Source organism: Dendrobates tinctorius, unplaced genomic scaffold, assembly GCF_039654945.1.
Source record: "Dendrobates tinctorius isolate UK_male_01 unplaced genomic scaffold, ASM3965494v1 ptg000270l, whole genome shotgun sequence".
NCBI lineage: Eukaryota > Metazoa > Chordata > Amphibia > Anura > Dendrobatidae > Dendrobates > Dendrobates tinctorius.
Window position 1 is genome coordinate 9,023,681 of NW_027361937.1, and position 13,188 is coordinate 9,036,868.

Consider the following 13,188-nt stretch of genomic DNA (forward strand, 5'->3'; position numbering starts at 1 on the left):
AAGATTGGTTCGTGCCTTTCATCGGGCCCATCCTGATCGCCCTGGTGGTGTGGATGAGGGTTCGGTGACCCCTCCTCAAGGGGGAGGTACTGTTGTGAGTTCATTTTCCCCTTCACCGTCGATGTCTGATGAACTCCCTCTTCTGGTGAAGGAAGGTAGTGAGGCTGATTACCAAACACCTGATCTGGTAAATGATGACTGGGTAACAGGAACTGCTGACTGGATATAAGGCAGCCGACACCCTTCTGAGTCGCTGGTGATTTCTCTGCTGGATTCTTGGAGACCAGTCTAATTCCTGCTTCCCAAAGATAAGTTTTTGCTCTGCTATTGAACTTATTAGTTTTGTTTACTTTGTTTTTTTGGAGTTCAGCCATCCCCGGTCCATTTTTGTCTCTGATCAGTTTGTCTCTTTGCTCTGTCTTCAGAATTTATCTGAGTGCTGATATAGTCTTTTTGAAGTCATAGCGACTTCAGGGCCTGTTTTTCCTATCAGACGGTTGGGACATTTTTTGGTAGGGTTTTTTGCGGATTGCAGACAGCAGCTTTTCTATCCTGTCCTTTTTAGTTAGCTTGGGCCCCATCATTTGCTTAACCTTGTATTTTTGTTTTTTCCTCCTTCGGTGACTCATTCATAACAGCGGATGTGCTTGTCACATCCGTATAATGCAGATGTGACGGCCTGTCACGTCCATATTGCCATGCCTTCCAGGTGTAACTGCTGCGGGGAGGGCTGCGCGCCGCAGCAAGGGAGCTGAGAGCAGAGTGGCAGAGAACTCACCGGGTAGCAAGCAGGATGTGAACCACGTGACATAGTGGGAGGTGGCCGGGGCGGTGCCAGGTGCCGGAGTGCAGAGGAGACGATAGACGCCGGACAGTAGTCAGACGTGCCAAGGTCAAAACCAGAAGATTTCATCACCAGGTATCATTGTAATCAGTATAATGGCGCCAACCTGACACTGTGTGTAGGTTACTGTGCACAATCCTGCTGACAGGTTCCTTTTAAATCAGAGGTCTCAAACTGCATTCCTTAAGGGCTGCAAACAGGTCATGTTTTCAGGATTTCCTTGTACACGCATGGTTTGCGACACTTGAGGAATGCAGTTTGAGACCCATGCTTTTAAAGAGAACGTCTCTAGTCCCACAAAAGGCCAAAATGCCCCATTATAATCATGACCCCGATAGCTAAGCCAGTAGTTCCAAATTGTGAAAAAGAAACTTTTATTCCCATCCTCAAGCAGCGATCACATGCATGGGTGGAAAACTGTTGGCTGAACAAGTATCTAAGGTGCTCCGCTGATAACATTTGTGAATAAAACCTCATCACAGAGGCTCTCTGCAGTAAAACATTAACTATGAGTCGGGGTTCTTCAAACCAATCAGTTTTAAAATGGAAATAGGTTACATACGTGGCAACTATTATATAGATCTTGACTTTTTTTTCACCCATTAACACAAATACAATCTAAGAAATTTTTATTGATTTAGTCATCCAAATGCAAAATATCAATGGTACTGTACATTAGCCTCACATTTTTACAAACCTGAGCAAAAATAAGGCAAAAAAGGATACATTGTATATAGTGAGAAATCACAAGCTTGGAACAAGAAAAAAAAAAAAAAAAGGACATACAACCTAGAAAAACACACGCATTACCACATTACACAATAGAACTGGTGCACGCAGCGGTGCGTCCTTGTGCGTTACGTGAATGTGTTATGCAGTGTGAGGACAACATTAAGTTCCATCTGATGCAGAAAAAATGTACATACATTATACCGCTACAGTCACATGTCGAGGCTATGATCGCAGCAAAAACACATTACGCCTCAATCACATGAACAAAGCCCAAGGGTGGTGCCACAAAAGCCCACCAGGTCCGGAGGTTGATCAACATGGTGATTGCAACTGGAGCAGCTCCTGAAAACAGAAGGAACACTTTACACTTTTTTTGGCCTTCATTCATCGTAAATGTGTATGCTGCACTAGCATTGTAAAGTACTGCCAGAGCCAAATTTGGCAAAATGTACAATATAAAAAGGACAAATGTTGAGGAGATAGCCTAAACAGAGAAAAGTTGATGATAATGTTAAAAAAAAAAAAATAAATAAATAAAACTTAAATTCACTTTCAAACTAAAGGAAGTGTTTGGTGGTCTACTGGATAGATTCTAGAGCCGTCAAACAGGGAGGAGTGGCCAGGAAACATCACAGTTAGGAAACACCAGTCGAACACTTCGAATCATATTGTGCTGAAGAGGATGAACATTAAAACATGCATGCTTTAAAGGGTTATTTTCATGCTGACAAAATATTAAAATTGCAAAAATGCTTACAAAAATGAGCAACTTTGCAATTTATTATCTGTTATTAAAAATCCTCTCCATTCTCTAGAATGGATTGATTTTTAATTCTATTGTTTACTGTTTGTTTCCTAGGTAACCGTCCACCTCTGCCATCCATCAGTGGAGGCTAGTCTGCTACGGAAGGTGCACAGTGCTAACAAGGTCTTTGGTTTAGAGCTGGCAAGTGCTGCTTTGAAGCTGGACAGATTTTTTTTATTTGAGGAACCAAAATACTAAAAAGGAATGCAAAAATTTGGAGAAACTTGGACAGAGAGAACTCTGGGAAATTTAGAGGCGATTCTAAATCCCAGAATGAGTATTACTGACAATAAAAAACTTCCCAAGAAATTCTGGTCACGGTCAATGGCTATGTTAAAGGAAAACTGTCCAGGTAAAAAGGCATCTCATCTGCAGCCTGTTATAGAGCATGAGGAAATGTGATTAGGGTAATATTTTTTTTGTGGGAAAAGTTTCAGTAAGGGCTCATTCACATGGCTATGCTGTATGTGCGGAAAAAAAAACAAAACAGACAAATGTTAATAAATGGGTGAACCTACCCCAAGTCTTCCATTTTATTCACTGAAATCCCTGGCATTCTTATGGATACAAATCCAGTGGGTGGTCCTATTCAGTGACCGACGGTCATAACTATGACTGTGCATGCAGAGCTAGCTGTCAATCATTGGTATGACCGCCCACTGGACTTGCAATCATATGAACACCAGGGAATTCAATGAATAAAATACAAGTTAAAATATAACAAATCTTTTCCAAAAAGCCTATATATCATTGTGCTCAGCTTTCCTTCCCTATGCCATGCTGTCCACATATTGGGCTCCATGTGCAATGTGACAGGTTCCCTTTAATGAATGACCTTACACTTTTAGCCATGGCTAGTGCACATGCCTAAACTTTGATTATCTGCCTAGTATATTTACTACAAAAAAAAAATGTAAGTTCACATGTAGTGTTTTTGATGCATTTTTTGAGCATTATCTCAAAAGGGGAAAAACTGCAGTAACAAATGAAAGTGTTTTTAAAGTGCATGGAGAAACAATGCACTCAGAATGAGATTTTAGAAATCGCATTCACTTTTCTGTTAATGCAAAATGACACTTTTTTAAAAATAAAGTGCTAAGGGTCCTATAGAAACAGCAATAGGCAGAAACAGTGAAATGTACCACCATGCTCAATGTCACACCAAGGAACACAATTATTATTTTCTTTAAGTCATGTTTGTCAGTAGTTTTGATCCTGCAAAACTACTGAAAAAAAAGTAAGTGGCTGCAGGCATAAATCAGGCATACACCACTCAGTCCTATAGCGATAGCTGTAAAGGGTCTATGGGGGGTTTACTGCAGATAGCACTTCAGTGCAAGGAACCACAAAATTATACAAAGGTATAATTTACACTGTATAGCCGATCTCCTGTTTATCTGCAGTTTTGAAGATTGCCAATTGCTACAAGACTTCCTTTTACACAAATATTACTGAAACAAAAACGCTGGTCTTCTAAAGCGGCAAAATGCAAAGATTAATATGTTTTCAATGGTGTCCGCATCATTTCTGCAACAGATGAAACTCCGAGGATCTCCCTGTAACTTAAATATTTCATTTCTTTTTTACATAAAATACGGAGATGAGATCACACAGATGTTAGACTAAGTGTTGGCAGCCGGAGGAGTATCCCATTGTAACAGAAGCCATTCAATGTTTTCTTAGGAGCCAGTCCTTCATAATCAGTGTTGCGTCCATTGTATGCTCTTCAAATCGATCCCATCTTGCACCATTTCCCAAAGTGGGCTGTAAAATGCAAAGGTATTATTTCACCAAGGGTTGCAGCAGTATGGAGGAGAGGGGGGAATGAGTTGAAATGATATAAAAACAAATTGTACGTTGCACCCTAAAGCCGTTTCACGTCTGATACACACTTCTTCCTGGTCCGCGTGAACCATGTAATAGGCATGAAACGGCTGTTTTCCGAGTACTTCCACAAGCCTCCTTACTGTATTTTAATGCTTAATGTGGCGAGTATACAATGAAAATTCACAGTAGGTTTTATGCCTCTAGATTTATTAAAAAATGAATAATTTCACCATTGGGGACAACATAACGTTTCATAAACAGGAAGATTAACGGTTATTTCCCAAATTATGAACAAAGTGCCCATTGCCAGGAATATTACTAAAAACAAAGTGGTAGTTATTGCTTGAGCCGTTCACAGGCCGCGTCAAACTTTTTTTTTTGGACATCTAAAAAGATATCGTCAGTGGGGGTAAATGCTTTGTCAACCCCACCAGTCGCAGGAATGAAAAGGCCATGGAGCTCCTCCAAGAGTTGTATTGGTTGTGGTTGTTTGTTTTTCAAATCAAGGATTTTATTTTCTTTATCAGTCTTTTTTTTTTTTAGGCCTCACTCACATGAGCGTATAACTCAGACCAGTGCTATCCTATGTTTTAATTGGTTAGCACTTGGCCCAGTGTAAATTTTTTTCTCAACCCATTTCGGCTTGAGAAAAAAAATTGTAGCATGCTGCGAGTGGCTCTGAAATTCGGATCAAGCGCACCAATACAAGTCTATGGGTGCGTATGAAACATCTGACTGCTAACCTCAGAGTGCCGCCAGACATCTGCAGAATCAGACAATGGAGAACTTCTCCGGGCCTGAGCGGCAATTCTCTCTTGCGACAGAATCAGATCACACTCAAAGGACACTCGGCTCACACTCTTGACAGAGTGTTATTAGCATAAATCGAGCCAATTCTCTCAAATGAGAAAATCTGCGCTCGTATGACCCCGGCCATATCGAGCAGCTCCGAGTCTGTAGTCTGAATTGTTTATTCACTACAATGGGACAATAATGCGTATGTTGGAAGATGTTCAAAGGTGACCCTTCCCATCTCATCCTGAATGAGGGCCTAGTCATGGAGTCCTAATTATGGGCTCAATCAGGTGACTTTTGGCTCTTCCTCTAACGATACCGAACTGTAATGGTTGCCTACATTGCTTAACCCCTTAACGACCAGAGGTATTTTTGGTTTTGCATTTTTATTTTTTGCTCCCCTTCTTCCCAGAACCATAACTTATTTATTTTTTGGTCAAAATGGCCATGTGAGGGCTTGTTTTTTTGCATGACGATATCTACTTTTGAACGACACCATTTGTTTTTAGCATGTCTTGTACTCGGGAAAATAACTTGCAAGTGCGGTGAAATTGCAAAAAAAAGTGCAATCCCATAGTTGTTTTTTTTTCACCATGTTTACTAAATGCTAAACTGACCTGCCATTATGATTCTCCAGGTCATTAAGAGTTCACAAACACCAAAGAGGTCAAGGTTCTTTTTTATTTAAGTGGTGAAGAAAATTTCCAAAATTTGTTTAAAAAAAATTGCACCATTTTCCGATATCCGTAGTGTCTCAGTTTTTTGTGATCTCCGGTTGGGTGAGGGCTTATTTTTTGCATGCCAAGGTGACGTTTTTGATGATACCATTTTGGTGCAGATATGATCTTTTGATCGCCCATTATTGCATTTTAACGCAATGTTTCAAGCGATCAAAAAAACCTAATTCTGGCGTGTTGAATTTTTTTCTTGTTACGCCGTTTAGTGATCGGGTTCTTTTTTATATTGATAGATCGGGCGATTTTGAATACAGCGATACCTAATATGTGTAGGTTCGATTTTATTTTTAGTGTTTTATTTTGAATGGGGCGAAAGGGGGGTGATTTGAACCATTATATATTTTTTAAAACATTTTTTTTTTTTTTTTTTTTACTTTTTGCATGCTTCAATAATCTCCATGGGAAACTAGAAGCTGCCATAACCCATCGGCTCTGCTACATACAGGCAATGATCAGATTACCTGTATGTAGGAGAATTGCTGACTTGCTATGAGCGCCGACCACCGGGAGGAAAATATTTTTTTTAAAAAAAAATATCCTACTATATGTTTTCAATAGATGGCACCTCAAGTTGTCATCACTAACTGGCAGAACAGGAGATAGATAGGGACATCATTAAATAAAACACAAACTGATCACTGTGCTTGTACCTCATTTCTCTGAGCCTTTTCACCTCTTGAATGCATTTTTTAACAGTAAAATCAACCTCTTCTTCCGTTGTAAAACGACCAATGCCAAATCTTTAAAAGAAAAGACAAAATTAAAATGTGTAACAAACCAGATAAGTTAATAAGCATTTCCGAGACCCAGAAGAGAATGTGACTCTGCACTGCTCAATGCTAAAATACATCGATATCTGGGATGACAAACAATAGTGAAATTAAAATGCATTGTCTTTTGATTGTAACATGCACAGTAATGAAATATAAGAGAGGAGGGCAAACTACATGACCTACAAAAATACAGAAACATAAAAAGAACAACCTGATGGACGAGTGAGCCAAATCTTCATCTGCTCCAATGGCTCTCAGTACATACGAGGGTTCCAGCGATGCAGATGTGCAAGCACTGCAAATCAATCACACAAAGGTACAGGTAAAGTACATATGTTTGTATACCAGCCCATAAAAGATTATTCATATATACACACACATATATTGTGAGGCAGTGACTGTTGTTACATGTGAGGGTCACTGTATGTTCCCCTCTGGAGGTGCACGGAGGCGTATTGAGGCCATGAGAATGCGATGCAGTCACAGACATAGCTGTGATTGCAATGCAGAATACTAAAGTGAGTATAGGTCTTGGACATGCTGGTTGTCCAAGGCAGATTTAGGGAAAACCTGCCCTTGGCTTTTTGGTTTGGAAACAGACTACATATGGTAGTGGTGCAATCTGTTTCACTCGGGGCAAGGTTTTCCACACATTGCTAGTTAAAAGCCTGCAGTAAAGGGTCGGGGTGTGTCCGGTTCTGAGTCAGTGTCAGTCTAGTGTTGGCAGGAGGCTCTGTAGAGCTCCACCTGTGTGAGGGAACATAGGCCAGTGGAGCCAAACAGCCAAGGCAGCTGAAAGCCTGGCACCCACAGAGTACACAGAGGTGCAGTAACCCACGAAGGTGAAACGGTGGTAGACTGTCCTGTGCCCGAAGGTGGACTGGTGTGTTAAGTGACTGTAAACTGGAGGACATGGTTCCCGGATATAATCCGGAGGATATTGTGTACTGTGTAATGCTATGAGTAGAGAATTAACACGGTGGTACAGTCGCCCACGGCAACAGGTCCCAGGATGTAGACTAGAGTGTTTAGTGACTAAACTGGAGGATATGGTTCCTGACTGTAATCCAGAGGATATATGCCCAGCTGTGAACTGGAGGTAGTGCTGTGTTGTGTGAGTAAGCATTAAAGAGACTGTTTGAAACTTTGCTTGGTCACTGCTTAATCACTGAATAGTGCACTACAATATATATATATATTCCAAAATGTGACTGACACGTTATACAGCAAGTGTTTAAGCATCAGTGTACTAACACTATGAACCCCAAATTTTGAACAATTTTACCCCAGTTTTTGGTGTAAAAAAAGTTACAATTTGGTCAAAAAAAATACCCATTGCCCAAAAATGCAGCTTTTTATGTTATGTTTGAGAGAAGTTGAAAAATGGTTGAAATAGAGTGGTATGTTTTAAAAAGATAAAAATGGTGCAAATCTTTGTACAAAATCTACATCAGTTCCTAGCTGGTCAGGATTTCTTTTTCGATGTCTTAAATGTGCCAAATTTGTTAAAGGGCGTGCGTCAATTGTAATTTGCAGTAAAATCAGTAGGTAAAAGTCCCATGTGTACTATAATTTAGAGCTCATTTAGTAATTGAGTAATTCCATTTCCAGCAAATAAAGATTGACTTATTGTAGATTTTTTTTTGTAGTATACATGGGGCTCCCTCCAGGGATGTGCACCCTTATCCAATCAGATTTCCATCAAAAGTTCCATTAGCAGCAAAGTTTGGTTTCCATGTCTCCTCGGTTTTATTTGAGGCCCGTCTGACACATGGAGAGGGGAGTCACTAGAGTTACGGCCCATCCAAATTGATGTCACCTTGTCATACTTGGATGGATTTGACACCTTTGATTAAAAAAATTTAATCTCGTAACTCGTAGCGATAGTGGAATTCACGTATTCATTAACCGAAGTATGCTGATATACAATGTGTGTACAAATGTCCCCCAGTGACTGTAGTTAAAGGGGTTTTCCACAGAAACTGATGACCTATACTTATACTTATCCTACACAAATAAAAGAAGCCGATCTGCAGTACACAAGAGTGGTGTGTTGTGGTGTTCAGTTCCGTACACCATTTACACGCAGACACTGCCAGACACCAACCAATCGTATATTGATAACCTGATCTGATCTGAAATTGATGACTAAGGATAAGTCATCACCACGAGTGCAATAGAAAACCTGTAAAATACACAGGAGCCCACTTTGACCACACAGGAGCTAAACATTTGACAAAGTGCTTTGCCAGCCTTCATGCAAGCCATGCATAGGTGAGCATCACAGAACCACAGTGATTTCTCATCCTCTGAAAATAAACAACTAAACTTGCAATTCAATAACCACAAGAATAAATCTTAAAATCCATTAAGACTTCTCCATAAAGAATATTAGAAAATTCTATAAACAAACATTATAAAAGAAACACTAAAGTGGGCAGATAGATTATACATTTACCCCGGTACTCAGGATTCTCCTCTGTTAATGACAGTGAAGACCGCTGCAAAAAGTGACTATTCAGTATTTATCTGTTTATTCATAAGTGCTCTCTCCATTGTGTTCCTTTACCATGCCAGTACATGTGGGGTTTCCATTTACTCTGTACAGGATCTACATGTGATTGACCGGTTTGGGTTCAGGGGGGACTATAACATCTTATGGGGGCTTTTTGTCCTGCTTTTAATTGGTTTTAACCATTTGTTGGTGTGTGGTCTTTCTATGACAATCTGAATAAAGAATATTTTGATACTATTTGCACATTTTTGTGATCCCTGGTGTATAGTATGTCTCTTTTTCTTGTTCACACAAGTGACTATGCCATTGGCACACTTGGCATAATCACAGGTTACACAGTTGTCCAATTTAAAAAGGCACTTTGTAATATTGCACTGCACAGCCATCACAAGGAAACATGTATATGTCTGAAGCTTTCCCCTGTTGCCAGGGATTTGAGCAGCCAGGCCCATTTGTCCTGGTGGGAGAATGTGGTCTGTGTTCTGCCGTACCTTCCAGATGAAAGTGCAACATCTTTTAAAGCCATCAGCAAACTCTCACCCTCGACGTAGGCAAAAGAAAGGTTTACACAACCTGAAGAGGAAATGTATGTTAGATATATGTATCACATATCATGCATCTGAACACAAGATGCAAAAAAAAAAAAAAAAAAGTTGTAAAGCTGTATTTTATTGGCGGCTTCGTGCGCATGTGAACAGACTTAGGACTTAAAAATTTAAATTACATTCTTTATTTCATATATCATATCAATAGTACACATGAAAGGAGATTTTTGTGTACTCACCGTAAAATCTCTTTCTCTTAGCCTTTAATTGGGGGACACAGAACCGTGGGTGTTATGCTGCTGTCCACTAGGAGGCGACACTATGCATAATCTGAAAAAGATTAACTTTGGCTCCTCCTCTGCAGTATACACCCCTGGATGGCGTCAGCCTTCTCCAGTTTTGGGCAAAAGCATTAGGAGGAACGTAACACAAATAACATAACCATGCCTGTAAGAAGGCCACTATGTACGAGCTCAAAGAACAATATGAGAACTCAACTAACAACGACCCGTAAGGGCAACAGGGTGGGAGCTGTGTCCCCCAATTAAAAGCTAAGAGAAAGAGATTTTACGGTGAGTACACAAAAATCTCCTTTACTCTGTCGCCTAATTGGGGGACACAGAACCGTGGGACGTCCCAAAGCAGTCCCTGGGTGGGAAGCAGTGGACAAATATTGTGCTGACAGTCCCCTAGATTTGGGGTACTGCTGCCTGCAGGACCCGTCTACCCAGGCTCGCATCCGCTGAGGACTGAGTATGCACTCTGTAGTGTTTTGTAAATGTGTGCAGGCTAGTCCAAGTGGCTGCCTTACACACTTGATGTGCCGAGGCTTGATGCCGAATGGCCCAAGAGGCTCCTACCGCCCACGTAGAGAGTGTGCCGTGATACCGGCCGGAAGAGGAGAATTGACAAGTCGGTAAGCCTCTTGTATGGTGGACTTGATCCACCTAGCAAGGGTGGCTTTGGAAGCCGGTAGACCCTTGCGAACGCCTTCTGGAAGAAGGAAAAGTGAATCAGACTTCCGGAAGGGAGCAGTCCTAGACACGTAAATACGCCATGCTCTGACCAGGTCAAGCGTATGCAGAGCCTTCTCCACTCTATGAACATGAATCGGGCAAAGAGATGGTAGTGAGATTTCCTCATTGAGGTGGAAGCTGGATACAACCTTCGGAAGGAAGGATGGGACTGTACGGAGAACCACCTTGTCCTGATGGAAAACCAGAAAGGGTTGTCTGCAGGAAAGTGCTGAAAGTTCGGACACCCTGCGTAGCGAGGTGATTGCCACCAGAAAGACCACCTTCTGTGACAGAAGGCGGAGTGAGACCTCCTCAAGGGGTTCGAAAGGAGGTGTCTGCAATGCTGTCAAGACCAGGTTGAGGTCCCACGTCTCCAATGGATGTTTGTAGGGGGGAACCAAATGGGAAACCCCTTGGAGAAAAGTCCTCACTTGCGGCTTATTAGCAATAAGACTCTGAAAGAGCACTGAAAGCGCTGACACTTGGCTCTTAAGCGAGCCCAGAGATAGCCTGGCGTCCAGGCCCAACTGAAGGAAACCGAGGATCTTTGGAAGAGAGTAGGGAAGTGGGACCTGTCCTCGAGATTCGCACCATGTGAAGAAAGCCTTCCAGGTACGATGGTAGATCCTGGCTGAAGCTGGCTTTCGAGCCCTGATCATGGTTTTAACGACGTCCGTCGAAAAACCTGCTTGGCTCAAAACCTAGGTCTCAATGGCCACGCCGTCAAATTGAGAGCCCCTGAGTTCTGGTGGAAGAACGGGCCTTGTGACAGAAGGTCGGGACGTGTGGGGAGACGCCAGGGAGCGTCTGCTGTGAGTTGCACGATGTCGGCGTACCATGTACGCCTGGGCCAGTCTGGAGCGATCAGGATGGTGGGAACTCCCTCTTGCTTGATCTTCCTCAGGACTCTGGAGATCAGGGGGAGGGGTGGAAAAATGTACAGAAGCTGGAATTGGGTCCAGTCCTGAACCAGGGCATCTGCTCCTAGTGACCGCGGGTTGCGCATCCTGGCCATGAAATTGGGAACCTTGGCATTGAGATGGGATGCCATCAGATCCATGTCCGGGGTCCTCCAGCGATGGCAGATCTGACGAAAAACTTCGGGATGGAGAGACCACTCCCCCGAGTCCATTCGTTGTCTGCCGAGATAGTCGGCTTCCCAGTTGTCCATACCCGGAATGTGGACCGCAGAGAGTACCGACCTCGCATCCTCCGCCCAGTGTAGGATACGTGTTACTTCGTTCATCGCCTGGATGCTGCGGGTCCCGCCTTGATGGTTCACGTATGCCACCGCCGTGGCATTGTCCGACTGTACTCTGAAATGAGAGTCTGCTAGCAAGTGATGAAAGGCTTTCAATGCCAGGAAGATGGCCCGAATTTCCAGGATGTTGATGGGCATGGTCGCTTCCATTGGTGACCACTTGCCTTGCGCTGTGTGATGTAGATGCACCACGCCCCAACCCGTAAGGCTTGCGTCGGTGGTCAAAACCTTCCATTGACCGGAGAGAAAGGATTTTCCCTGTGCAAGCGAGGTTGGCTTGAGCCACCAGTGCAGGGACCTCCTGGTTTTCGATACTAACCGGAACTCCCTGTCGAGGGAGAACGGATTCCTGTCCCAGGACTTGAGGATGGCCAGTTGAAGGGGTCTGAGGTGAAACTGGGCAAATGGTACCGCCTCAATTGCCGCTGCCATCCTGCCAAGTACTCATGGCATACCGGAGAGATCAGGGGGACTTGCGGAGGAGAGTGCGAACTCCCAAACGGAGGGCCAGTGCCTTGTCCCTGGGGAGGATCACCAGACCCCTGGAGGTGTCGAATAGCATCCCCAGGAAGGCCAGAGACTGACTCGGGGTAGTCGAGGACTTCTGTAAATTGACTAACCATCCCAGGCGACTCAGAGTGTCGATGATTGAGACATTGACCTCGCAGTCCTTGAAGGTGGGGGGCCTTGACGAGAAGGTTGTCCAGATATGGAACGACTACTATGCCTCTGGAGTGTAGAACGTCCATGGTGGCTGCCATGGCCTTTGTAAATGTTCTGGGAGCCGTGGCGAGACCGAACGGGAGGGCCACAAACTGGTAATGGTCTTGGTTGATTGCGAATCTGAGAAATTTCTGATGGGCGGGAGCAATCGGTATATGCAGGTATGCGTCCTGTATGTCTATGGAGGCGAGAAATTCTCCTTTTTCCATGGATGCAACGATTGACCGGAGGGATTCCATGCGAAAGTGACGAACTCGAACATACTTGTTGAGTTGCTTGAGGTCTAGTATGGGTCGGACGCTGCCTCCCTTCTTGGGCACCACGAGCAGATTGGAGTAGAACCCTCGGAAGCACTCGTCTGCTGGAACCGGTACTATGACTCCTGCTTGCAGGAGGGAAGAAACCGCTTGATGGAAGGCTCGAGCTTTGAGTGGAGGCTTTGGAGGAACGGAGAGAAAGAACCTGTGCGGTGGGCTGGTAGTAAACTCGATCTTGTATCCTGAAGACACTATTTCCTTGACCCACTTGTCTTCTGTAATAGGAAGCCAGACCTGCTGAAAGAGTAGCAGTCGTGCGCCCACAAGTGGGGTGTCTTCCGAAGGGCATGAGTCATGA

The 13,188-nt window shown here is 43.3% G+C and overlaps 1 protein-coding gene across 1 annotated transcript in view; it reads right to left on the reverse strand.

Annotated features, from left to right (window-relative positions):
* Nucleotides 1-1,456: 1,456 nt before the first annotated feature.
* The window catches only part of NFS1 (NFS1 cysteine desulfurase), an 87,322-nt gene continuing 75,590 nt past the window's right edge, over nucleotides 1,457-13,188 (reverse strand). The window contains exons 10-13 of the mRNA XM_073559392.1: nucleotides 9,520-9,601; nucleotides 6,725-6,808; nucleotides 6,391-6,480; nucleotides 1,457-4,145 (exon numbers count right to left, since the gene is read on the reverse strand). Coding sequence (XP_073415493.1) covers nucleotides 4,082-4,145; nucleotides 6,391-6,480; nucleotides 6,725-6,808; nucleotides 9,520-9,601 — 320 coding nt within the window. The 3' untranslated portion in view covers nucleotides 1,457-4,081. The remainder of the gene's footprint in view (nucleotides 4,146-6,390; nucleotides 6,481-6,724; nucleotides 6,809-9,519; nucleotides 9,602-13,188) is intronic.